The 27,513-nt window shown below is 40.8% G+C and overlaps 1 protein-coding gene across 2 annotated transcripts in view; it reads left to right on the top strand.

Annotated features, from left to right (window-relative positions):
- Positions 1-1,141: 1,141 nt before the first annotated feature.
- PDE7A (phosphodiesterase 7A) overlaps positions 1,142-27,513 on the top strand; it is a 113,321-nt gene continuing 86,949 nt past the window's right edge. For both annotated transcript variants that reach the window (XR_009536325.1, XM_060127492.1), the window contains exon 1: positions 1,142-1,279. Coding sequence is in view for 1 of the 2 variants with exons in the window: in XM_060127492.1 (XP_059983475.1) it covers positions 1,142-1,279 (138 nt within the window). In the remaining variant the exon portion in view is untranslated. The remainder of the gene's footprint in view (positions 1,280-27,513) is intronic.

Raw genomic sequence — 27,513 nt, 5'->3', positions numbered from 1 at the left:
CGCGCTCTCGGCTCCGCTCTTGGCCCCTCCGCCTGGGACGGCCCCGGGGCCGCACCTGCCAGGGGAGCGCCCAGCCCGACCCCGCCGGGGTACTGGCAGTGACGTAGCGGGGAGGACGGTGTCCGCGCGGCCCGCTGACGTCACTGCCGCAGCGGTCCCGAGCGAAGCCCAAGAATGGGAATTCGAGGAGGGAAACACGGCGGTGACCCCGCGGTCGCGGCTGAGCGCAGCGAGTGGGCCGCGTGCTTTGGGTTTTTGGAGCCGAAAAGCCGGAACCGCGCCTCTAGTGTAGGCTGAGCCCACCCCACACCCTCAGCGCGCCCGAACGCCAGAGTTTAGCGATAAGGGGAATGTCCCCAAACGGTGGGGCCTCGTGCGCACGCGCCTTGGCTGGGGGGCCTGCAGGACGAGGATTGGTGGGGGAGCAGGGCAGCGTGAAGCGGGAGAGGACTGTGACTGAGCTCCAAGGTGCGGCACAGGAGGAGGGCGGCTCAACCCCTCCGCTGCTAGCCGGTCTCCCTGGACGCTGCGGCGGCGCGGGGCCTGCGGCGCAGCGTCGTGACGTCACGGTGGCGGCGGCGGTGGTTGGCCCAGGGTCCGCGGCTGCAAAGTGTGAATTACGCCGGGCTCGCGCTGGCGGCGGAGTGAAGTCAGGCTCCGGGGGAGGGGAGGGGAGGGGCAGGACCGCGGCGGCGGCGGCCGGAGCTGGTGGCTGCACCCGAGCCCCGCGCGCCCTGAGTCTCGCTGCTGGCTCCAGCAGTCTTTTCTTGCACCGCTTTGCTCTGTCCTTGCTCCGCTCCTGAGCCGCTGGCCCCGGACCCTCTCCTCTCGGCCGAAGAGCCTGGCGGCGCCGGGGTTCCCCCGCCGACTTGGCTCGTGCTGCCCCCGCTTGCACCCCGGAGCCGGGAGCGCGCTGCTCTTCGTAACCGTCGCTGCGGCCGCCGCAGCGCCTTACCGCCGGCAACCCGGGTGGAGTGTTGGGGTGGGGGAGGCGTGAGCGCGGCTTCCCCGCCAGGGGTCGACGCCCGCCCGCCCTGCCCCCGCCTCGGCCCGGCGCCCCCGAGCCGCGGCCCCTTCCCAGCGCAGGGGCCGGCGGCCGCGGCAGGGCGGGCGCCGCGCGGGGGCAGGGCGGGCGTATTCAATGGAAGTATGTTACCAGCTGCCGGTGCTGCCCCTGGACAGGCCGGTCCCCCAGCACGTCCTCAGCCGCCGAGGGGCCATCAGCTTCAGCTCCAGCTCCGCGCTCTTCGGCTGCCCCAATCCCCGGCAGCTATCACAGGTAAGCGCCGCCGCCGCCGCAGCCACTGGGGGCTCACGCCTGGGGGCTTCTCTGTTGTTACCCCCCTCCCACCTGGCTTCACCTCCGCGACCCCTACTCCCCAGTCCTCGCCGTTCACCCCAGATCCACTACTGCCCATTGTTCGGGGATTCCTAGTCTGGCCCCTCGATTCGGGAGCCTTTTCCTTGACCCTCGGGGCTTCAGCCCCCCGGCCTGCTCAAGCCTGGACCCGGGTGGGCTCTGGGAGCCCTGCAGACCCTTCCCAGGCCCGCCCCCCTCCGTGCTCAGCGGCTTAAGACTCAGGAATGACTTCGTTTTCCTCCCTTTCTCGACGTCTCGGTCTGGAAGTTGGGACTCTCTTCGTCGGCGGTGGCCCTGGGCACACCTGGCCACCCTCACGCCCACACACCTGTGCTGGGTGCGCGCCTCGCCTCCCGCAGCTCCCGCGCGCCCTGCGGTGCTCGGACGGTCCTGCGGTCCTCCGAACAATAGGCCGATTCCCGGTTGCTCTTCTCCCCGACTCCTTCGATGATGTGAATGGACCCTAAGTGGTATCGGTCTCCAGAGTGCTTCCTCGAAGCTTCGGTTTTCGTAAAGTTGATAGCCAGGAACCAGTTTTGTTTTTAATTTGATAAGGAGGTTTTAAGAGAAAAACTACTGTTGGAGCACTCCCAGGAAGACTTTGTTTTGAATGGGCCAATACCGGTTGCCCCTGAGAATTTCGTGTTTTGTTTTTTTCTGTGGTGATGCTGTTGGCCCAGCTTCTACTTCTGGCTGATTTTGATTGCCGGATTTAAAATAGGGAGGTTAAAAGAATTTTGTTTTGTTTACATTTGAACTGAGTGAGTGCCCTCCATTTCTGCTGCCAGAACGTCACATGTTCACGATCACTTTTTAAATCACGTATATTTATTTTTCCTGTTGATTAATATTAGCGTCTTTTATGGGGGTATATGTTTTTCTCCTATTATATTGTAAATATCTTGAGCCCGGTCTGTATTTCTTTTGGGTTTTACTGGTAATGTGGATAGCACCCGATAGAGATTTACTTACAGTAGGTGTGTCCAGTAAATATTTGCCATTTGCTTCTTTGCCTAAATTGTTTGTAGAGAGAGAGCAGTAGCCTATATTTGGGTTTCTCTGTGAATTGTTTTTATTTAAAATCAGACTTCTTTAGCAGGACAAGGTGGTATGCTAATGAGGTCAGAGTCAACTTGTAAAGATTACTATAATATTAAGTGACATCTAAAAATAATGCTACATAATTACTTTTAAAGTTAGGTCCGTGATCTGCCTTTACAGTACTGCTTAAAGCATTTTCAGGTTCCACATTTAATACTGAAGAGATACTAATGCATTAAAAAGGTTTTTAATGGTAGTAACTTTTTCATTTCTTATATCAGCAGCACATGACTAATACCCATTTCTGGTTCAGTCTAAATAATCAAGGCAATCAGTACTCATTTGTAAAATTATAAAATGTGAATAAAGTTACTTGTGCTCCCCAAGGAGAAAATGAATGAGATGGGAGATTCCAAGGGAGTTAAAACAAGTAAGGCTGATGCCAGGGAGTTTACCTGATGTCTTAATTAATCCACAGAGACCAACTTTAAGCTCCATTCCTTCTTGACTCATTTCCTAGCCTTAGATTTAAATGGGTAATGGAATTTTAAAAATATGATTGGCAGATAAAGCAAATATTGTATAGCCACACCATACTTACTATTAAAACTTAAAAGAAATTTTTTGTACCCCAAAGTGAAGTGTATAGGATCTTCTGAAAACTTGGACAGAAGTTTTCCTGAACTAACAGTTTTTTCAAATTAGCGGTGCACAGTATTAAAATGACAGTAAACTTACCATGATGCTGAATGGGTATATTTATCATTATCAAGACTTTGATTATCATTTAATACTAAAACATATGTCATAGTGATTTCTTTAGGGCCAGATGGGAATTTGTAATAGACTGAAAAAGAGATAGAAAATCTTGGAATCTTATTCAGAGCTGTATAAAGTAAATATTTGGTTAAATCAAAAGCTTTCTTTACCCTTGAATCTTCAGTTTCTAAGTCTTAAGTTAAAGGAATTATAAAAAGTTTGGGTGGTTTTGTAGTTTCATTTAAAAGACTTTAAGAAATCTGTTTTTCTTTTTCTTTTTTTTTTTCCTTAGGCACTAGTAGAACAGTTATTTATATTATAGTACTTGTATTTTAAAATATGTTCTCAACTAGCAGTCTTTTCCATTTTCATTGTAATATGGGAGCCTAGTTCTTAGTAGGGACTTAGTAATATTGGTTGAATGAGTGAATGGCTAATGAAGTTTTAAGTTTTATCTCTGACTGAGCATCAGTTGAAAATAGGACATCAACGAAAGGACTTTCATCCAGGTAAAGCGGTAACTCTTTTATCCAAAACTTGGCTCTTCAGACTTTTAACAGATTCAGGAAGTAAGCGAAGACTCTGAGCGACCAAAGTAGATTTGGAGATCCTCTCAAAGCCAGTGTGTTTTAGGCAAAATTCTGACGAACTTGTTTTCCAAGTAGCAGCAGATTTGGAGGGGGATGGGAGGCTGCTAGAGTCAGGTTCATACTGATAGCAGCAAAAGTTGACAGCTGACGCACCAAAAGCTCGGGGTCAGAAGAAACGCTCTTCAAAGCCAAAAACTTTTAAAAAGGACATAAAGTTGGGCATCTTGAGTGTTACACAGCACAGTTATGTTTTTGACATTAGTCAAAATAACATTTAATGGAGTCTGTTTTTAAAAGTTGAAAGATGTGTGCTGTTTAAAAAAACAAAAAACCTCCATGCCGAACATTTTAAGTGTTGATGTTTAAATGGACAAGCCCGAGTTATCTGGAAGATTCATTTATGTGGAGCACCAAGTCTCCCAAGGATGCCAAGTAAATGAAGCATTAACTTTTTGTTTTAAATCAGGTCATGTACTACTTTCTCAAATGGTTAATACAATTTTTTTAATTATTTGAAAAATAAGGATAATAGAAGATGGTTGTTGATTGTTTTCACCGTTTTGGGGATATTTGTTGTTGATAGTTGAGTATAAAAACATTTATCTTGCAAAATACGTTTCTTATTTGGAAAAAAATATTGTGAGAGCAGAAATTATCTTGTTAACCACTGTGGCCACAGTGCTTTGCATAGGTAGGTGCTTATTAAGCATGGAAGTTGAGCTAGTGTATTGATAGCATGCCAAAACACCGCACCTGGGATTATTTCAGTCAGATTTTCTATACACTGGAAACAAATCTTATTTGGGTTAGAAAGCTGAGGTTTAATTTTTAAAATTTAATATAAATCTATGATATGTATTATTATTGAACAAAATTTGGGGATCTAACATGTAAACATATGCTTTTAATACCATAATAATCTAAATTTGATTTCTAATTTAGCATCTGTATCTTTTTTTTTAAATAGATTTGATTTTTTTAGAGCAGTTTTAGATTCACAGCACTGTTGAGTGGAACACGCAGAGATTTCCCTCACCTGGAACATGCGTAGCTTCCCCATCATCAGAATCTCCTACATGAGCAGTACATGAACCTCCCTAACACATCAGTATCACCCAGAGTCCATAGTTTACCACAGGGTTCATTCTTGGTGTCTTTTTTTTTTAATCCAGAAACTATTCCACAAATATTTACTGAACACCTCTGTGAACAAGGCTCCTTGTGTTAGGTGCTGAGAAAATGTAAAGAATTAGTAGTTTAAAAAAAAAAAAAATCACTTGTGAGCCTGCCAACCTAACCAAGTTTTTCTTTGAAGCATTGCCTTCCTTATTCATAACATTTTTCACCTGTATTCACAGGCCACATCTCTGGTGTCTTTGGTAACGTTCTAAGAATGTAACGGATTGTCGAGGCCCTGCGTGTGCTAGAACAGTTCGGAGCCCCTTGGGTAAAAGTCGGTTGGTTTCTCGCTGACAAGCTTTTACAGGATTGTGGTGGGGAAAATGGTATGCTCTGTATGACATAATTTTTGTACTGGGGTTATCAAGCTCTAATGAGACTACAAGAAGGTATACCTAAATTTCCTGGGTAAATCAGGGGAAGCCTCACGTGGCAGTTGAGCCTTAGGCTAAGGCCTGAAGGTTAAGAAGATGTTTCTCGGTAAACGGGTGCATGTAGGGGAGGAGGAGAGAGGAGGCGCAGGTAGCTATGTAGATCAAAAAGCACCATCAGAAGAAGTTTTTGTGATGATGGAAATGTTCTCTGCAGTACCTAAGATAATAGTCACTAGCCATATAGCTAGGTGAGCCCTTGAAATATGACTAGTTTTGACTGAGGGATTGAATTTTAAATACAGTTTTGTTTAAATAGCTCCATATGGCTAGTGGCTACTGTATTGGCAGAGCAGGTGTGTAGTGTGCTTAATGATGGTTAGTAGTGATGTCACGTTGATCTGTCCGTAGCACGTTCTCCGGATGCGGAACATGAGAGCTACTTTCAGGTTGTTGCTGTTGGCTGCAAAACTTCATTTAATACCTTCATGCAAATTTGATAAAGTCCTTAGAGTGGAAGCACTAGATTGGGTCGAGAGGTAGGAACACTTTCTGGCTTTCTAGAATTCTCTCTTCTTTTACAGTGCAAAGATGAATGAGCATATCTCTTTCATCTCCAATCATATAGTATTAAATTGTAATACTTATATGTTAAATAACCATTTTATAAATATTTTATAAACATTTATATAAACGTTTTACTGCTTCAGTAGATGTGCTGTGGTACACCGAGTTTGTTTTCACTTGCAGTAAGCAAGGGTGTACAGTTTCTCGACTGTTTTTTGTACATTTGCATTACCTCTTTTGTGACATTTCATTTGCATATCCTGTGCTTATTTATGGAGGCTCTTATATATCTAATATCAGTTTGTAAATTGCATCATTTCAAATATTGTTAGCATAGTTGTTGCCTTTTCACAAGCCTGCATTCAGAAGCCAGTACAGAGGTTGTGTGAACAGTGGTGAACGGGAGAGTGATTCTGTTCCTGACACCTTCCTCCCTGCCCACTCCCAAGACACTCCTTTGGTTGGGACCTTGGTTTCATTTTTCTATTTTCAGAAATACTTCGTATTTTGATTTAAATTCAGTACTACCGTATTTTGGCTTATACTTCAGAACAAATATGTATTTATACTATATTTCAAAAAACATGCTCAAACATAATATTAATGTAAATTTATAGTGTATTTGGACTGCAGATTTGATTGTGGAGTAGGGTGTTCAAATTACTGGTTTATAAGTTGTCATCAGGAGTACGTGTAGTCTGTGGGATGTGAATTGAGAGGTTTTAGACCTATGTCCAGATTTTGGTGCTTTGTTGCAATGCCTAGAGTTCTGTCAGTTGTACATACTGTCTACTCAAAAAAATTTTTTTAAACACAAATGTCCTGCGAGAGGTAAAATATTAAGCTCTTTGCAGGAGTTAGGAAGATTAGGGCGCCCACTTTGGGTGGAAAGAGGGAGAGGGATGTACCGTCCATTCTCTTCGAGGCAGTTTGATAAGACTTCTGCTAACACTTTAGTGTAAATTTCAACTCTTCCTTTCCCCTTCCCTCCTTCCCTCCCTTCCTCCCTTTATTCCTTTTTTCCTTTTTCAGAAAGGATTACAGCAGTTTTAAAGAATTGACTTCTTTTCTGGGGATGGATATAGAGACAGGCTTGGAAGAAGAGAGCTGAAGAAAGGGAAACGGACAGAGTTTAGCTTAACTCAGTTTTTGTCTGGGATCATGAATAGTCATAAAAACACCCAGGAAATTTAGATGATAAAGAACCCTCATTGCATGCAGATCCTCTTAATGAATTTAATTTTTTTCTTTTTCTGTACTAAAGACTGTGTGTATCACATTTGTTGTGTGGCTATAAAATCTTTCTAATTTTGTTAGAAGTCTCTTGACTCAATATCTTTAGTGGAGGTTTTCTGGACATTCTTACATTCCCTTTGGCCACTCCAGAAAACTTCAACAATTAATTTTTAATCTTCTAATTTAAAAACAACTCAAAATATTTTTTTCTGGCTACAGATTGCTCACATCTTATGATTATTTTGAATTGAGAGAAAATTAAGTGTATATTCTCTTCCATGTTTAAATGGCCTGTTCTTGCCTGAAAATAAGGTAGACCGTTAATTTTTACATTGTTGCCAAATATGCCTTTCAAAAGGTTATTCACAAGTAAATGATACTTTTTGCATGGTTGCATTCAGGCGTAAGTGTTCATGCGGTCAGTATGTGGGGAAAGGAATAAAAGCTGTATTTGTAGATGAGCCTTCTAAGCTTGTGGGGCTTCATTTTGGCTGCTGGCAGGAAGCCTTCTGAAGGGATCTATGCCGCTGATCCTGTGGCTGTCATCAGAGAATCTCTTGCTTATAATTTTGAGGAGGAATTTTGGATTATTGCTCCATGCCTCCACCTGCTGGTAGGGATGGCTCTTCGTTTTCTGAAGATGATGGCTAGAGGGAGGAGAGGGCAAAGGCAGGGCATAATTTGAGGAAGAAAAATTATTAATCAGATAACTAAATTTCGGCAAAACCTACTCTGTTTCTCGAAGTTTTGAGTAGACCAAACTCTAGCTCAGGACCATGTAAAGTACTTGGTAAACAGTGCTTAATAAAGATGCAGTAGTCTTGCTTCAATATTAATTATAATTATTTGTTTCCATTTATTGAGGACCTTCTACATGCCAGATACTGTAATTGATGTTTTTAATCTTTACAAAAGATTGCTTTATGAGATAATTGGCAGTACTCTCATTTTCACCAAGGAGTGAGTAAACTGAGCTTGGAGACATTAAATCCCACTTTTACCAAGAAGTAAGTAAACTGAGCTTACAGGCAAGTTAAATCGCTTGTCTGAGGCATCAGGCGAGATCTTGGAGAAGAGCCTGTCATGTTCCACACCCTTACTTTCAAACTGGTCTCCCTCATTGGTGAAGGTGAGTGGAATATAGTTAGACTTTTAGGTTTACGGATTATAGATTTTGTTGGTTCGTGGATCTTGATAAAGAAAACAAATTTGATGATTTGAGACGATTATTTGAAATGATAACCTTCGCTCTGGTCTTTTCAAACCATATCTGGAATATTTTGTTCTAGATGCCATGTTCTAGGAGGAGATGATTAAGCTAAATCAGACTCTGAAGATAGTGACCAAGGTCATGAGGTGATTTGAAAACTGTATTGTTTGACAGGTGACTGAAGAAATTGGAGACATTTAGTCTGGAGAAAAAAGACTCAGGTTTTGGGCCAGCGGGGGTGGGAATGGAGGTGGGGAATGCTTGGTGAGAGATGGTGGAGCATTGCTGTCTTCCAGTATTTGAAGGATTGCTATGTGAATGAGAGGGAGGAGAAGAGGATTAATTGAGATTTTGATTGGTTGTGTGTTCTTGATTGCTATACCCTTTTCCTACTTTGTGAGGTCAGTTGCTAATATACAGGAAGGATCCAAGCTTAAAGTTGTCACTTGTCCAAGGCCACACAACTAGGTACTGGAAATGGATTAAACTCTGGGTCATTCTGACCCTAAAGCCCATGCATTCTCTTCTACTTCCTCTTACTGCGTGGAAAAAGGATGTTACCTCAGAGGGTAGATAAGTACCAATAGGTAGAAACAATAGAAATAGAAAGGGAGATCTTGTGTTTAAGCACACTAGTAATAAAAGAAATGCAGGTTAAAAGAATGATACTGATTTTTGCTTTCAGATTGGCAAATTTAAAAAAAATAAGTGTATAGCTTGAAGATTTATACTCACGTAATGCTGGTAGGAGTCTAATTGTTTTACGTTTTCTGAAAAGTAATTTGGCAATTGAATAAAATAATTAATACTTTTGCCTGATAATTTACTTTTGGGTATCTGTCCTGAGCAGATAACTAGAAATGTAGATAAAGATGAATGATCTTCAAGGATATTCATCATGTATTTATCACTGAAAAATTGAAAACAAATAATTTATAAATGGTTTACTATAGTATTTCTTATTGTGAGTATATGGTATTTATTTTTATATTGTGTGAGCACTAAAATGCATTGAAGAATTTAAAGTATGTATAGTGTAAATAGTTCACAAATGGCTAAATAAATTTTAGTATTTTCTACTATTTCTGTATTGTGTGCCCACTAAAATACTTGGAAGAATTTGAAGAATATTTAATTGCATGAAGAATTGCTTACAACATTAAGCTAGCAAACAAACAAAATCCTCAGGGTATTTACAGATTTATCCCGATTTTGTTTAAAAATAAATCACAAAATATATACATATTCACATACTGTGCATGATTGCAGAAGGAAGAAAAGCCAATATATATCCTAAAATGCTAACAGAAGCCATCTGTGGATGCTGAAATTATAAGTAATTTTTAACTTTTTGTTTAGAATTTTGTGTAATTTTACGTGTTCTTCTTTTAACATGAATCTCCGTTTTAACTACAATAATCCTAGAAAAAGTCAAACAAGTTGTATTTGGGCCCAGATCTCTGACAGAGATGTCCAGAGAGGAAGTACGCTGCCTCATGAGATTAAAAATTCCCGAAAGATACTTGGATGAGGTTCTTGTCAAGGGGTTTGACTTTTCTGGTTCTGTCTGACCTCATGATTCTATAATTCTTGGCGTAACTCAGCTGTATGCATGACAGGTATTTTTGTATAGCTCTGATAATGATAAAGTAGCTTCACTCTCCATGGGAGATGTTGGGAAGTAAATTTAAGTATAGTTATTGTTTTAAAGGAGAGCTGTTTGATGATAGCGCGTGAAGAGATCTTGAACAGTGGCAGTGGTGGAAGGAATAGAGACAGGAAGTCAGGAGTTAGGTCCTCGGAACTGATTTGATTTGAGAGGTTAAAAACAAACAAACAAAAAACTTCACCTTTTAAATTTAGGAGACCAGGTAGATCATGAAGCTAGTAATAAAAATACAAAAGGAAGAAGAGGCAGGTTTTATTTTTTTTCCTTTTCCTCTTTTGTGTATGTGTGTGGAGGATTGGGGGAGGGTGGTGGAGTACATTATAAGTTTACTTTTTAAATATGTTGAGTTCAGGTGTCTGGGAGCCCTCCAGTTGGGATGTCCAGTAGGCAGTATCTTAGGACGAAGGTTAAGACTAATGACATATTTTGACTTCTACTACAAGGGTTTTCAAACATTTTTTGCTCACATATCCCTTTGAAAAACTAGGGGAAAAAACCCACAAAAAACTGGATACCTTCTTACATATCTAGAATTTTTCTTCCAAGTGTATTTGTAAATGCTGTAGATTTTGGTGTATTATTTAAATCACAGTTTTAAATACATCCAGGGGAATTTTTAAAATTTGATATGCCCATCATCTGTTTTATTAAAATGTGAGCAAGCTCTTAATTTTAACAGAATCTTTACATTCCTTATTTTTCTCTTTGAACTCATTTCTGTTTGACAGTCTCTACATATTCTTATCCTAATGTATTCTTTTATATTTGAAAGCGTTTTATCAATCACAGTGTCATACTTTTCTACAACAAAAGTAAATTCATTCATTAATTTAGTAGATGGAAATAGAAAGTACTTAAGCAGTGTCACCCAGTTCTTCTGAGTTCTATGCAAAAACAGTTATAATTTAAAACATTTGAAATTTCCTGTGTCTGTAAGGCTGTGTCAGATTTATTTTGGATTGAGTTACCAATACAATGATAACCAGTAGACAATCAAAACAACATGTGAGTTATTAAATTTAATAAGTATTAAATAGTAAAAATTTCATTGGAAATGCATTTTGTTTATTTTAAAATTAGAAATCTATTTTATCCATTTATAAGTATTATTAGAAAAGATGAGGTTCTGCACCGATTCTCTTCCTTTTTTACTTTAAAGTATTGAGAAATCTTGTCCACAAATTTAGTAGATGGTAATAAAAAGTGCTTTATTTTAGCAGTATCACCTATTCTTTTGAGTTGACAGCAAAGTGATCCACAATCAAAAATACTTTTAAGGCTTTCTCGAGTAGCAAATGGATTTGGTTCTCCTTCCATTTTCATGGAAATAGGAGCTGGTGACCATTTGATTTGAAAAAAATTTGATACTCAGTCTGGAGAGCAATTACCTTTTTCAGCATTAATATTTGAAACTCTCCTTTTGGCTCCTCAGCTGTTGTTAGGCCCCAGCTCCACAGTAAGTTTCAGGACTTGTAGAGATTTATGTAGGGCAGAAGAGGAGAGGTGAAAGGGGAGAGGAGGTAAATGAAAACTGACGTGTCAGTAGAATAGTTCTAGAAAATTGTACATATGGAAGTTGAAGACCTAGAAATCAATTCCCTTGAAACTTTCCATGCCCAGGTGCTCCTCAGGGTATGTATGCATGACCCAGTTTGTAGACCACTGTTTACTGTATTTCACCTTATTACCTTGTTGCTGTATTTTACTGTTCTCCATAGGCATACAGAAATAATACCTTACACATCAGGTGTTTTTTTTTTTCCTGATTTTGTTTGCTCATAATCCTGGATCTCCATACTTAATCATTTTAGGCCTTCTTTAGGAATGGAATCAGAATATTAATGCTTGAAAGAGACCTTATAAGTAATTGATCTTCAACAGTTTGAAGATTTGGTTGTCGAGACTCAGAAAGGTCAGGATTTCTCCAAGATCACACAATTAGAAAGTGGAAAAATTAAAGCTGTAAACTTAGTTCTTCCAACTTTTAATCTGTTGCTTTTCTCACTATACCCCTACTTCTTTATAAAAGGATTGATTTATAGGATTTCCATAAGTAGCAGTCTTTCTTTACTGAACATTATTCCTTTGAGTAGCATTTGCTGATAGACCAGTGATTATTTGAACAAGTTAAAGGACAAACACACTCAATTTTTAAAATGTCTGAGTTACTTCTACTTAAAATATAGTCAGATAAAGCAAAACCATTACTGAAAGTGTATTGGGCCTGTTAGGAAGATATTTGTTAAAATGTGATTTATGTATAACTCAGCAGGAATAACCTTTTAAAAAGGAACACATATTTCACCTGTATTTTAAAAATTAACTTAAGAATAAAACTTTTTTTCCACTTCAGGGAAAAAAGAATTTTAGCAAATAAAAGAATATTCTTGATATACAAAGAGCTCACTCTCTAAACCATTTATGTGTTTACTATGTATGAAAGGGTGAGTGGTAGAATTTTTTTTTTCTACTTCATTTTACTTTTTGCTTCAATTCTTCATAGTACACGTATATTTTAAGAAAAACAATGAAGTTATTGTGAAAAGCGAACTTTTTTTTAAGAGCAGTTTTAGTTTCACAGTAAAATTAAGAGGAATGTCAGAGATTTTCCATGTATCTCCTGTCCCTACACATGCTTAGCCTCCCCCATGATCAACTTCCCCCCCAACAAAGTGGTACACTTGTTACAATTGATGAACCTAAATTGATATAATCATGCAAATTCCATACTATATATATACATTAGGGTTCACTCTTGGTGTTATACAGTCTGTGAGCTTGGACAAATGTATAATGAAATGTATCCATCAGTACAGTATCATACAGAGAATTTTCACTACCCTAAAAATCCTCTGTGCTCCACCTAATTATCCCTACCCCTCAGTTCCCAACAACCACTGAACGTTTTTACTCTCTCTCTAGTTTTCCCTTCTCCAGAATGTCACATAATTGGATTCATACAGTCCTCTGCCTTCAGGATGGCATCTTTCACTTCGTAATGTGCATTTAAGGTTCCTCCTTGTTTTTTCATGGCTTGGTAACTCATTTCTTTTTAGCACTGAATACTATTTCATTGTCTGGATGTATCACAATTTATTTATCCATTCATCTACTGAAGGACATCTTAATTGGCTTCCAGGTTTTGGCACCGTGAATAATGCTGCTACAAACATCTGCTGGATTTTTGTGTGGACACAAGTTTTCAACTCCTTTGGGTAGATACCAAAGGAGTGTGATTGTAGGATCATATGGGTAAAAGTATATTTAGTTTTGTAAGAAAACACCGAACTATCTTCAAAGTGGCTGTACCTCTTTGCGTTCCCACCAGCAGTGAATGAAAATTCCTGTTGTTCCACATCATCACCAACATTTAGTATTCTCAGTGGTCTGGATTTTAGCCATTCTAATAGGTGTGTAGTGATAGCTCATTGTTTTAATTTGCATTTCCCTGATGACATCTTTTCACATGCTTTTTGCTATCTGTATACCTTCTTCAGTGAAGTGTCTCTTAAAGGTCTTTGGCCCATTTTTAATTGAGTTGTTTTCTTATTGTTGAATTTTAAGAGTTCTTTATATATTTTGGATAATAGGCCTTTATTAGATGTCTCCTTTGCAAATAATTTCTCCCAGTGCATGTCTTGTCTTCTCATTCTCTTGACATTGTCTTTTGTAGAGCAGAAGTTTCAGCTTATCAGTTTTGATTTTTTTTTTTTTTTTTTGGTGGACTGTGTCTTTGGTGCTGTATCTAAAAAGTCATCACCATACCCAAGGTCATCTAGATTTTTTCCTGTGTTTTCTTCTAAGAGTTCTATAGTTTTGTATTTTATATTTAGGTCTATGATTCGTTTTGGGTTAATTTTTAAAAATTTATTGGAGTATAGTTGCTTTTCAGTGTTGTGTTAGTTTCACCTGTACACCAAAGTGAATCAGCTATACGTGTACACGTATCTCCTCTTTTTTGGGTTTCCTTCCCATTTAGGTCACCACAGAGCATCAAATAGAGTTCCCTGAGCTATACAGTAGGTTCTCATTAGTTATCTACGTTTTGGGTTAATTTTTGTGAAGAGTGTAAAGTCTGTATCTAGATTCATTTTCGCATGAGGATGTTCTGTTGTTCCAGCACCATTTGTTAAGAGACTATCTTTGCTCCAGACTATCTTTGTTCTGTTGTCAAAGATCAATTAACTGTACTTCTGTGGCTCTATTTCTGGGCTCTCCATTCTGTTCCATTGATCTATTTGTCTGTTCTTTCATCAGTACCGCACTCTCTAGATTATTGTAGCTTCATAGTAAGTCTGGAAGTCGGGTAGTGTCAGCCCTCTGACTTTGTTCTTCTTCTTCAATATTGAGTTGGCTATTCTCAGATTTTTGCCTCTCCATATAAACTTTAGGATCAGTTTGTTGATATCCCCCAAGATAACTTGCTGGGGGAATTTCCTGGCAGTCCAGTGGTTAGGACTCTGTGTTCTCACTGCTGAGGGCCCGGGTTTGATTCCTGGTTGGGGAACTAAGATCCCACATGCCTCATGGCGCAGCCCCCCCCCCCCCCGCCAAAAAAAAAGATAACTTGCTGGGATTTTTGATTGGGATTCCATTGAATCTGTAGATCATGTTGTGAAGAACTGACATTTTGACAATATTGAGTCTTCCTATCCATGAACGTGGAATGTCTCTCCATTTATTTAGTTGTTTGATTTGGTTCATCCAAGTTTTGTAGTTTTCCTCCTATAGATCTTGTACACATTTATACCTAAATATTTCATTTTGTGGGGTGCTAATGTAAATGGAATTGTGTTTTTAATTTTAAATTGCAGTTGTTCATTGCTGGTATATGGGAAAGCGATTGACTTTGTATATTACCCTTGTACCCAGCAACCTAGCCGTAATAACTCATTAGTTCCAGGAGTTTTTTTGTCTGTTTTTTTCCGATTTTCTACATAAATGATCATGCGATCTGTGAACAAAGAGAGTTTTATGTCTTCCTTTCTAATCGATATACCTTTTATTTCCTTTTATTGTCTTATTGCATTAGCAAGGATTTCCAGTATGATGTTGAAAAGGAGTGGTGAGTGGCCTTAGTCCTTGAAGGATTCTTTACTTTTAACAGGGCAATGTAATAAGATCTATAGGAAAAAAATTAAGACTACTCAGCAGAAGGTTAGCAGAAGACTCACTCAGTTCCAGGAAGAAATACAAATGTAGGAAAACAGGTTCAGCTTTGCTAGTAATAAAGGAAATGCAAAATAAAATAAATTTAAAAAATTTGGGGGGTGGAGAAACATTTTCTTACTGGCAAAGACTGGCAAAACCCAATCTTAGCAGGGTGTGAGAAAACGGTCTTTTTTTTTGTTTTTTTAAATTAATTAATTTATTTATTTAATTTTGGCTGCATTGTGTCTTCCTTGCTGCACACTGGCTTTCTCTAGTTGCGGTGAGCGGGGGCTACTCTTCGTTGTGGTGCCTGGGCTTCTCCTTGCAGTGGCTTTTCTTGTTGCGGAGCGCAGGCTCTAGGCACGTGGGCTTCAGTAGTTGTGGCACGTGGGCTCAGTAGTTGTGGCTCACGGGCTCTAGAGCGCAGGCTCAGTAGTTGTGGCTCATGGCTTAGTTGCTCAGCGGCATGTGGGATCTTCTCGAACCTGGGCTAGAACCTGTGTCTTCTGCATTGGCAGGCAGATTCCCAACCACTGTGCCACCCAGGGAAGTCCCGAAAATAGGTATTCTTATAAATGGAGCTGGGAGCATCATTTGATTCAATCTTTTGAGAATACAGTAGGTCTTTACAAATCAAAATTTTAAATGTGAATATTACCCTTTCTGCAGTCCTGTAATTTATCCAAAGGGACAGTTAGAACAATTTGCTAAGATACATGTGCATAGATTTTTGGCAACAATTTGCAGTATTGATATTGATGGATGTTTAGGTTATTTCAGTGCTCATCATTGGATATTGTTAAAATACGGTGTTTTAATTCAGCGTAAAACTCTATATCCAGTAAAATGATGCCACAGATCCATATTTGTCTTGGAAAGGTATACGTAACAGTTTGAATGGGGAAAATTTTAGCTGAAAAGTGGCATGTATATATTAGCCTGTTGATTTAACTTTCTATGTAATACCTGCATTTGTCAATAAAAACATGGAGGATATTGTATACACCAGTGTATGAATACATACAAGTCTGGAAGGTCGCTCAGCAAAATGTTAACAGTGGCTATCTTTGGGTACTGGGGTTTCTGGTAACTTTTACTATTTTTGTACTTTTGTGGTTTGTTGTATTTTTTTTTTGTAATCAGAGAAATCAGTTTTTTTAAAAAACAACACTGTAAAAGTAACACGCTGTCAGGTGGAATATCATTTAAGTAGAAATACAGTTATGAAGAAACTTAGGTCTAGTTAGCTAATAATTTATTATAGGTTGGTCAGAAACGAGTTATTCACTGGCACATAGTAGGTATTCAGAGTGGTTTATTAAAATGGAATTATAGTGGGGGAATGATGTATGGAGGAATGCACTGCTTTTTTTTTTTTTTTTTTGCAGTGTGTGGGCTTCTCATTGTTGTGGCCTCTCGCGTTGCGGAGCACAGGCTCCGGACGTGCAGGCTCAGCGGCCATGGCTCACGGGCCCAGCCGCTCCGCGGCATGTGGGATCTTCCCGGCCCGGGGCACGAACCCGTGTCCCCTGCACCGGCAGGCGGACTCTCAACCACTGCACCACCAGGGAAGCCCTGCACTGCATTTTTAATGGAAAAATGAAGTGAGTTTGGAGGCAGATAGTTTACAAAAAATATTATGCCTATTTCAGAGCTGAGAAGGTAAGCTTTCTGCTATAATATTTATGACCTGGAATCATAGAACGTCAATGTTAGAAGAGTCTGTGGAAGTCAGCCCCCTCAACATCCAGATAAGTAAACTGAAACCAAGGAGGTTAAAGGACACACCGGGCAATCCAGAAGTCTCTTCTGTTGAACATCGTGATTTTGGCTGCTCAGTTTTTGCTTGAACATTTTTGGAATGAGGAGATTACCACTTTATAAGGCAGTCCATTTTGGTGTTGAAAGGTGTAATGGGTTGAATAGTGTCCACCAAAAATTCATGTCTACTTGGAACCTCAGAATGTGACCTTATTTGGAATGAGGATCTTTGAAATGCAGTCAAGATGAGGTCATATGGGTTAGGGCAAGCCCTAAGTCCAATGACTGAAGTCTGTCTAAGAAGAGGAGAGGACACACAGAGCCTGTGACATACACACAAGAAAGAAGGCCATTTGAAGAGGGAGCAGAGATTGGAGCGATGCAGCTACAAGCCAGGAACTCCAAAGATTGCAGGGATACACCAGAAACTACTGAGATGCAAGGAAGGATTCTTCCCTAAAGCCTTCATTCCAAGGCAGCACAGCCCTGCCGACACCTTGATTTTGGACTTCTGGCCTCCAGAACTGAGAGAGAATAATCTGTTGTTTTAAGCCACCCAGCTGGTGGTACTTTGTTACAGCAGCCCTAGGAAACTAATACAAATGGGTTTGAATATTTTAAATGTGTTTGTTCGCTCTTGCAGTCAGCAGATGTTTACGGAGCACTCTTTACGTGCCAGGCACTTGGCTAGGTATATCAGAGATAAGTGAGACGTGCTTCCTGTCTCCATTCCTAGAGTGTGTCCATCAGGAAGGACAGCCATGTAAGTACGTGACTGCAGTACTGGACTAGGATTGTGTGTGAAGTTCAGTGGTGGCACAGTGGAGCTGGGAGAACCAGGGATGGTTTTACAAGAGACCTTTATGGTGGGTTTGAATGAAAGAGCTGAAATCAACCTCTGTGGGAATTCTGCTTGATTCTGCCACCGCTAGTGCTATCACTCCTACCTACCTAGTTCAAGGTATGTAGCATCCTGTTACTAGAATTCTCTCACCACAGATCAGTCGAAGTAATTTTTATTTTCTTATTTTGCCTGCACTGCATGGCTTGCGGGATCTCAGTTCCCTGACCAGGGATTGAACCTGGGCCTCTGCAGTGAAAGCGCCGAATCCTAACCACTAGACCATCAGGGAACTCCCCGAAGTAATTTTTAAAATGCAACCAGATCAGGCTTCCCAGGTGGCGCAGTGGTTGGGAGTCCGCCTGCCAATGCAGGGGACGCAGGTTCGTGCCCCAGTCCGGGAGGATCCCACATGCCGCGGAGTGGCTGGGCCCGTGAGCCATGGCCGCTGAGCCTGCGTGTCCGGAGCCTGTGCTCCGCAACGGGAGAGGCCGCAACAGTGAGAGGCCCGCGTACCGCAAAAAAAGAAAAAAAAAAAAATGCAACCAGATCATGCTTCTCTGCTGAAAACATCAATGGGTTCTTATCACAATGAAAATAAAATCCAAACTCCTTTTCATTATACAGCCCCATAAAATCTGATCCCTCCTAGCTTCAGTCGCATCTCCTTATACAGTGGTGGTCTTGCTGTCTGTGAACACTGTCAGGTTTGTTCCCATCTTGGACTTTGCACCTGCTCTGCCCTCAGACCCAGGATCTTCCGTGGCTCCCCTTCCTTCAAGTCTCGGCTCCCTCTTTGCAGAGGAGCCTTCCCTGACCACCCTATTTAAAAGCCCCCCTCCCCCATCTATCTATTACCTTGTTTTATTTATGGCACATACCACTAACTGGATTTGTCTATTTCTGCCTCGCTTCCAGCCTGCATCCCTGCCACCATAGAATGTGTGGTCTGGAAGCAGGGATCTTGTTTATACTGTTCGCTGCTTATACTGTTCACTGCTGTGTCCCTAGTGTACCACACATAGGAAATGTTCAGTACAGAAGAAAGAAGAAAAACTTAACTCTTTTAGTCTCACGCTTATCATGTTAGATCATATGTCACCATGAGTCTCTTTGGGATGAATCCCAAACTGTATTCTTATAATTTCATTTTATAGTCCCAGCCTATTCCCTACCCCCGAAAATTGCACCTTCATCTTCATATCCTTTCTGAGCTGCCCTCTGTGGTATTGGAGCTATCTTAATTTCTAAAATTGTGTAATCTTATTTAAGGATGCATTGAGTTTTAGAAAAGTTGCCCAAAGTAACACAGCCATAAATGGTGTTGCTAGGATTTGAACTTAGATCTCCTCCTGACTAGAGCGCCTTTCTGGTTGTTCTCCTATGAGGGTTTTGGTGAGTGGGAGGTAAAAATCCAGAATTAAAATAGGAGCCTTGTCCATTTGGACTAGAAATAGCAAACACTTATTATTTGTTTCTATAAAAAGAGCTCCGCGATATTTGTTGAAAGGAATTCTAAAAAGTAACTTTAATTTTTTTTCGACTAAAGTTAATTTGCTTGTTATAAAGAAGAAAGTAAACATCATCAGTAGTCTACCACCCAGAGACAGCTGCTGTTAACATTTTAGAACATTTTTATCCAATATTTTTCTGTGCAGAAATAAAATAATGTTATGTCATTTTCCTACATAAATCTTTCTCTGAATTTTGAAATAATTTCCTAATGTAATTATTAGATCAAAGCATATTGCCAAATTTTTTTCCAGAAAGGTGACCCCAATTTACATTTCCGTGAGCAGCACACGAGTGCCTTTTCATACCTTTTCAATATTTTTGGTTTCCACTTCTTGGATTTTTCTTGATATTAAACTTGGAATATATGTTTATTAGTTACCTACTAACTATCCTGGAATTGTCTATATCCATTGCCTATTTTTCTATTGGCAGCTTAGTATATTTTAAATCAGTTTTTAAATTTTACATTGATAATGAAAATGTTGTCATATTTGTGGCAAACTTCCACCTTTTTGACTTATTTTTATTTTTTTTAATTTTATTTATTTATTTTTGGCTGCATTGGGTCTTCATTGCTGTGCACAGGCTTTCTCTAGTTGTGGTGAGCAGGGGCTACTCTTTGTTGCGGCGCGTGGGCTTCTCATTGCGGTGGCTTCTCCTGTTGCGGAGCACGGGCTCTAGGCGCACGGGCTTCAGTAGTTGTGGCATGTAGGCTCAGTAGTTGTGGCTTGCGGGCTCTAGAGCGCAGGCTCAGTAGTTTTGGCTTAGCTGCTCTGCGGTATGTGGGATTCTCCTGGACCAGGGCTCGAACCCATGTCCCCTGCATTGGCAGGCAGATTCCTAACCTCTGTGGACCACCAGGGAAGTCCCTTGACTTATTTTTAATAAAATGATGTTCTACCTGTACTGCTAAGCCTTTATCTAGTAAGTCTTATCTCTTTAATGATGTAGTCATCAGAGGGAATTTTTGTTAATAAAAGTTTTCAGCATTTTAAATTCTTCCACACAAACTTTTTGTCTTCAGCGTACTAATTTGATAAAGATCTTTTTCATTTTAATAAGTTGTATGGATTAATTGTCAATAACACATTATAGGTAATTATCTCTTTGTATTTTAAATATATTGTAAAAGGAAGGTTACATAAGTACTTTTCCAGAATAGAACCAAGAATGTGAAATTGGAGGAAAAATTTTATGCTTGGAAAATATATTGAAAATGAATGACTTGAGAACTTCTGAATGTACTTTCTAAGCATTCTCACCACTAAAGCAATTGGCATGTAACCTATCCCCCTCCTGCAAACATTTTTAATTTTGTGATAGTAACTCAAATTTTGTACTAAGAAAAATGGAACGTAGGACCCATTTTACATGGCTTTTCTAAAATCTCTAAAATTTTAGAGAGAATTTATGTCTTACAAACATTTAAGAGGATTTTTAATGGCTTATAATATTAACATAAAAGAGGACAATTTGAAGATAAAAGCAAAAACATAGATTACCTGCAGTGTGTAGAACCAACATTTTCATTTTTCTTTCATCACAGTGAAAATACTCCAAAATCATTTTCAGAGAAAAACTTTCCAGAAGTGACTTCAAGAATTTTTTGTGGTTGGCCTCAGTTCATTTCCATTTGAGGTGTAGTTTTAATAACTTTTTCAAGGCTTTCCACATTTATTTCCACATCAGTGGTGTTTTTTAATTTCCTTTTTGTCGTTTTTTTGTTTGGTTGGTTAAGTCTCTTAGAGCAGGATTCAAGAGGGCTGTGCAAGAAAAGCCATTGAAGATGTAAAAATAAAATTTTAGAATGTTTATTTTTAACCTTATTGTTTCAGTTCCTAATTTTATTTATGTTACATGGAGTACATAAAATTATATGTATCTAATTCATAAATAAATGCATTCCAAGTTTGGAGACTACTATCAGAGAATCTGTTGATTGTAATGTATTTCTCACACGCACGTGTGTGCATGCACACACACACACACACACACACACACACACACACACACACAGGTCATGCAGGAACATACACAACATTTCAAAGCGTTCTTGGAGTCCGTCCATCATACCTCTAGAATACTCGTGTTCCTGTTTAACCATAACCTGCCTTGCCTCCTGAGTGCACTTAGCCGCAGCTCTTTGTCTACTGATTTATTTAATTTTTAAAATTTTTTCCTTAAAGACAATTTCATGAGGTCCATGGTATTTGGATTATAGAAATTTGCTAGGCAAACAGATTTTTTTTTTTTTTTTTGCGGTACGCGGACCTCTCACTGTTGTAGCCTCTCCCATTGCGGAGCACAGGCTCCGGACGCGCAGGCTCAGCGGTCATGGCTCACGGGCCCAGCCGCTCCACGGCATGTGGGATCCTCCCGGACCGGGGCACGAACCCGTGTCCCCTGCATCGGCAGGTGGACTCTCAACCACTGTGCCACCAGGGAAGCCCTAATTTATTTAATGTTATTAACCAACTCTGATTTCCATCCTTAAGGTTCCAGCCGAGGGTTAACTCTTAGAAGAGCCACCTTGTGTACCTATCTGTCCTGATTTCAGTTTGGTTAAACTATGAGCTCCTTAAGAGTGGTCACTATTTATTTAGCTCTGTTCAGCCCGGTGCTTCATACAAAGTAGATACTTAGCAAATGAAAAGAGTGCGTCAAACCTTTATAAAGTTCTGTCAGTGACCCATCCTACAGAGTCCAGCTTCCTGCTCTCCCCACACTCCCTCCTATTTCCCCCTTCCCACAATGCCACCTCATACGCTGCTGCGGCAACAGTCATTTCTGTCTTAAAGGGTCTTATGCCATCTCAAGGTGGCCGCTCTTAATTCTTTGACGACTGAAGGATTTCTGGAAGGCCTCAAAGTGGTAGTAGTATTCAGATCCCCTCATATAAAGCTGGTAAATGACATGGTCAGGATCAAGGATAAGCTTTCAACCTTGAGGACTTTATAAAAGGTCTCTATGGCTTCCCTCGTGGTGCAGTGGTTAAGAGTCCGCCTGTTAATGCAGGGGACACGGGTTCGAGCCCTGGTCTGGGAAGATCCCACATGCCACGGAGCAGCTAAGCCTGTGTGCCACAACTACTGAACCTGTGCTGTAGAGCCCACGAGCCACAACTACTGAGCCCCCATGCTACAACTACTGAAGCCCACATGCCTAGATCCCGTGCTCCACAACAAGAGAAGCCATGGAAATGAGAAGCCCGCGCTCCACAACAAAGAGTAGCCCCCGCTCGCTGCAATTAGAGAAAGCCAGCGCATAGCAACAAAGACCCAACACAGCCAATAAATAAATAAATAAAATAAATTACCAAAAAAAAAAGTATCTGGATTTCTCCTGGGGCTTTGGTTGTCTTAATGGATTATAGACCCTTGTTGTTGAGTAACCAGGTGATGACTATAGGTAGCCCTTTTCTTCAGTACACTGTGGGATGTAGCCCCAGGTCAACACACCCTCTTTATTTTTTTTTTTAAATAAATTTATTTATTTGTTTGTTTTTGGCTGCGTTGGGTCTTCGTTGCTGCGCGTGGGCTTCCTCTAGTTGCGACGAGCGGGGGCTACTCTTCATTCCGGTGCGCAGGCTTCTCATTGCGGTGGCTTCTCTTGTTGCGGAGCACAGGCTCCAGGTGCACGGGCTTCAGTAGTTGTGGCGCACGGGCCCAGTCGCTCCGCGGCATGTGCGATCTTCCCAGACCAGGGCCCGAACCCCTGTACCCTGCATTGGCAGGCGGATTCCCAACCACTGCGCCACCAGGGAAGCCCACCTTCTTTATTCTTTAGCATATAAGTGTGTAACTAGAGAACGCTTAGCCAAAAGAAAATGGTTATAAAATTTTTCTTGATAGAAACTAGACTGGTTGGTTCAGGTATAACACCAGTGATGCCCAATAGGAATACAGTGTGAGCCATGTATGTCGTTTAAAACTTTCCCGTAGCCACATTTAAAACAGTAAAATGGAACAGGTGAAATTAGTTTTAATGTATGTTATTTAACCAACTCTATCCTAAATATTGTTAATTTAACATGTAATCAATACAAAGAAGATGTTAGTGGTAAATTTTATGTATTTTTGGAGCACACATCTCGGTTCTGACCAGCACCATTTCAAGCACTCCATAGCCACAGTGGCTACTGATTCACTGGACAGCATGGCTCTAGAAATAATGGTATTTTATAGTACATCTTGTTAGAGGGTGTCAAGGCCACCTCTTTTTTCTATAATTAGACACATTTGTTGTTCCATTTTATGGGGTTCTGTACATTTCCCTTATTCAAACCTTGTTTACTTATTAGGCTTGGAAATACCAAGATACCAGTATAAGTTAGCTGCATTTTTAGAGAGATTGTATATAGTAGTCCCCCCCCTTGTCTGCAGGGAATATGTCCCAAGACCCACAGGAGATGTCTGAAACTGTGGATGGTACCAAACCCTGTACATACTCTGTTTTTTCCTGTACACACGTGTGATAAAGTTTAACTTAAAAATTAGGCACAGTGGGCTTCCCTGGTGGCACAGTGGTTGAGAATCTGCCTGCTAATGCAGGGGACACGGGTTCGAGCCCTGGTCTGGGAGGATCCCACATGCCGCGGAGCAACTAGGCCTGTGAGCCACAGCTACTGAGCCTGCGCGTCTGGAGCCTGTGCTCCGCAACAAGAGAGGCTGCGATAGTGAGAGGCCTGCGCACCACGATGAAGAGTGGCCCCCGCTTGCCACAACTAGAGAAAGCCCTCGCACAGAAACGAAGACCCAACACAGCCATAAATAAATAAATTTAAAAAAAATTAGGCACAGTAAGAGATTAACAACAATAATAAAATAGAACAATTACAGAACAATTATATAGAACAATTATAATAATACACTGTAGTAAAAGTTAAGTGGATGTATCTCTCTCAAAATCTTAGTGTACAAATCTAATGCCTTTTCCATCTTAACTAAGCACTTAAAATGTACTGTGGCCATAACTTTTGCAGTTTGAGGTGTGACAGCAAAACTAGCACAAATTTCTTTTTCCTTCACAATTTCGCAGATAGAAGAGTTGTTCTTACCACAGATCTTAGCAACCCCAGCATACAATTTTTTTTTCTTAAGTCAAGAACTTTCACCTCTTCACTTAAAGGAAGCACTTTACGGCCTCTCTTTGGCATATGAGTCACCAGCATCACTACTTTTGCACTTGGAAGCTTTATTAAGTGAATAATTATTAAGTAAGATAAGGGTTACTTGAATACAAGCATTGAGATACGGTGTTGTTCTGATAACTGAGATGGCTACTAAGTAACTAATGGGCAGGATACGCTGGACAAAGGGATGGTTCATGTCCCAGGTGGGACAGTTCGAGATTTCATCATGCTGTTCAGAGGGGTGCACATTTTAAAACTTGTGTATTGTTTATTTCTGGAATTTTCCATTTAATATTTTTCGAACTGCGGTTCACCGGGGGTAACTGAAGCCGTGGAGTGCGGAACCTGAACTAAGAGGGGACTGCTGACTACTGTAGTTTGAAAAATGAGAGGACGACGGAGTTTTTAGCAGCTCTGTTTTGCTTTCTTTGGGCTTGGCTGTTTCAGTTTCTTAGTTCCTGGGGTGTAGGGACTTCAGTCTTAAAAGCTATGCTTTTCATAGTGGGGCCAGCTCTTGTCCTTCTCCAGAAAGATTTTTTTAGGTTGAGGGAAGTTGCTGGTGAGAAAAGGCATAAAGCTTCTTGTTGGTTCAGGTTCTGTATATCCCCTTGCACGCATGGAGACTAGACTTTGTTTCTTCTAAGAAATACAAATGTGAAAGATGAAGCAAAAGGGGTTTTTTTTGTTGTTTTTGTGTGTGTTTTGTTTGTTTTTTACAAAGTAGAAATAGTTTAGTTATGTGAAGCCAGTCTTGTTTGGGTAAGGCTGTTAGCTAGTACCCTAGAGGAACATGGGTAAATAATTCTGCATTGTTAAAGAAAGAACACAATGGCAGGATTGCAGACCAGGTACCTTGGATGTGAACATTGGCCAGAGGATCCATGCTTTATACCACTATGAAAGTGGAGAGGATAAAAATCCTTTAAATCTGGGGCTTCCCTGGCAGTCCAGTGGTTACTACTCCACGCTTTCAGTGCACGGGGCACGGGTTGGATCCCTGATCAGGGAACTAAGATCCCACATTTGTCACGGCTGAAAAATTAAAAATAAATAAAAAATAGGGAAAATTTATTTTTTAAAAAATCCTTTAAATCTGTTTTGAAACCATTTTTAAGACAGTCTTAAAACAGAATGGAAAATGTCTCAAAGCAGATTTAATTCAACAATTTCAACTTTTTAAATTATCAGACTAACTTAACATTATTGAAAGTTTGAAAGGAATAATCGTCCATAATCCTACCATTATAGCATTATTATTTTTATGCAGTTGCCATGTTTTTATATTATTTTAAGGTAGTTGTGATGAACGGGTACATTTTATTTTGTAGCTTTTTAGAATATGTTACTTTTTAAAATGTGGATTTGTAATGTTACTCAGTAATAAGATACCTTTTTATTTAGTTGTCATACAGTAGCCTGAAAATAGATACAGGCTGGTGAAGTGATTCCATTCCTTGAAGTAATACAGGGATTTCATTTGTCATGGTTGTCTGTGAGTTGCTGCCAGTCTGTGGGGACGGGGAAGAGAGGAATGTCAGGGCAGTTTACATCGAGGAGGTGGGCAGGAAGCTGTGGTATCTCTTCCACTCTTGTCGCATTGGTGAGAACTACGTGGCTCCACTTAGCCGCACAGGAGGCTGGAAGGGAGAAATAACACAGTAGGAACGTGCTGTGCACAGCTTTCTCCACATTGTGGGCTTCCCTAGGGTGGTTTTAATAGAACTGGGATTACTGGTCCAAAGAGTACGAACGTTTGAATAGAATATTTATTTCTACATTACTTTTGTAAAGCAGCCATTTCATTACTCTGGAGACTGACCAAAGGCCAATTGCATAAAGCTTTGAAAAGTGTAATGCTGTCGAACTTGGAGTAAGAAAAATGGGAATCTCTGGCATTCTTGGCTGGGGCTACGCACATTCCACCCTACTCTCTCCCAGCTCGGTTGGCATGAGGTTCTGCCAGCAAGAAGCAGGCTGTGAAGACCTCACCTTGAAGAGGGCTCAGCTCTTTGGAGTGGCGGGTGTTGTTGCTCAGTGGCATTTTCTGTGGATGTGGATTTCAGAGGTGCATGGGAGGGCCAGTGGCTCCGCTCATATAGCAGACTGCAGTACTGTTTGGGGCACACGTATTCCTGGATGAGGCTGAGCATAAGCACAGAGAAGAGCTGAGCAGGCCCACGGTATTCACATACTTTAGACTGACCCTGGAGTTCTCTGCATGCACCTGGGAGATGTGAAAGGGCCTGAGGAAAGATAAACCTGGGGCAAACTGGAAAACAGACTGAATTTCCCAGGAGCTCCCCTACCCATGCACATACCCATCAGCACAGGTGGGAGCCTCACTGGCTAAAGGTGTTTGAGCATAACCTCTGTCGAGTCACAAGTTGACCGTGAAATTATGCAAAGCTGCAACCCCTCAGGAAGTCAGGCTTAAAAATAAAAAGATACATTTAAAACAAGACTGAGCAGAGACATCAGTGGTGGCATATCACAGGGAGACAGAGTTCACATATTTAGCCCAGACATGATACCAGACAGAAACAAAAGTAAGACAGCAACAATACCTATTGGGGGGAAAGAATCAGAATTCAGAGTTGCTGTATTATATTATATAAAATCCATAGATTTAACAACAACAAAATTACAAGCCACGGAAGGAAACAGGAAAAAAAGCGTGACTAGTGCACAGGAAAAAGGAGCGGTCAAAAAAAAGTGTCTCTGGGCTTCCCTGGTGGCGCAGTGGTTGAGAGTCCACCTGCCGATGCAGGGGACACGGGTTTGTGCCCCGGTCCGGGGAGATCCCACATGCCGCGGAGCGGCTGGGCCCGTAAGCCATGGCTGCTGAGCCTGCACGTCCGGAGCCTGTGCTCCGCAACGGGAGAGGCCACAGCAGTGAGAGGCCTGCGTACGACAAAAAAAAAAAAAAAAAAAAGTTAAAATGGAAATTCTAGACTTGAAGACTACAATACTTGAAATGAAAAATTCACTAGAGGGTCTCAACAGCAGTTTTGAGATGCTAATAAAAAGAATCAGTGAATTTAAAGACAGACCAGTAGATATGATTCAATCTGAAAAACAGAGAAAAATGATTGGAGGAAAATGGAACAGAGCCTCAGGGTCAAGCATACAACA

This window comes from Lagenorhynchus albirostris, chromosome 17 (genome assembly GCF_949774975.1).
Source record: "Lagenorhynchus albirostris chromosome 17, mLagAlb1.1, whole genome shotgun sequence".
Classification (NCBI taxonomy): domain Eukaryota; kingdom Metazoa; phylum Chordata; class Mammalia; order Artiodactyla; family Delphinidae; genus Lagenorhynchus; species Lagenorhynchus albirostris.
The sequence above is the reverse complement of the archived record's forward strand: the minus strand, read 5'-3'. Positions and strand labels throughout refer to the sequence as shown.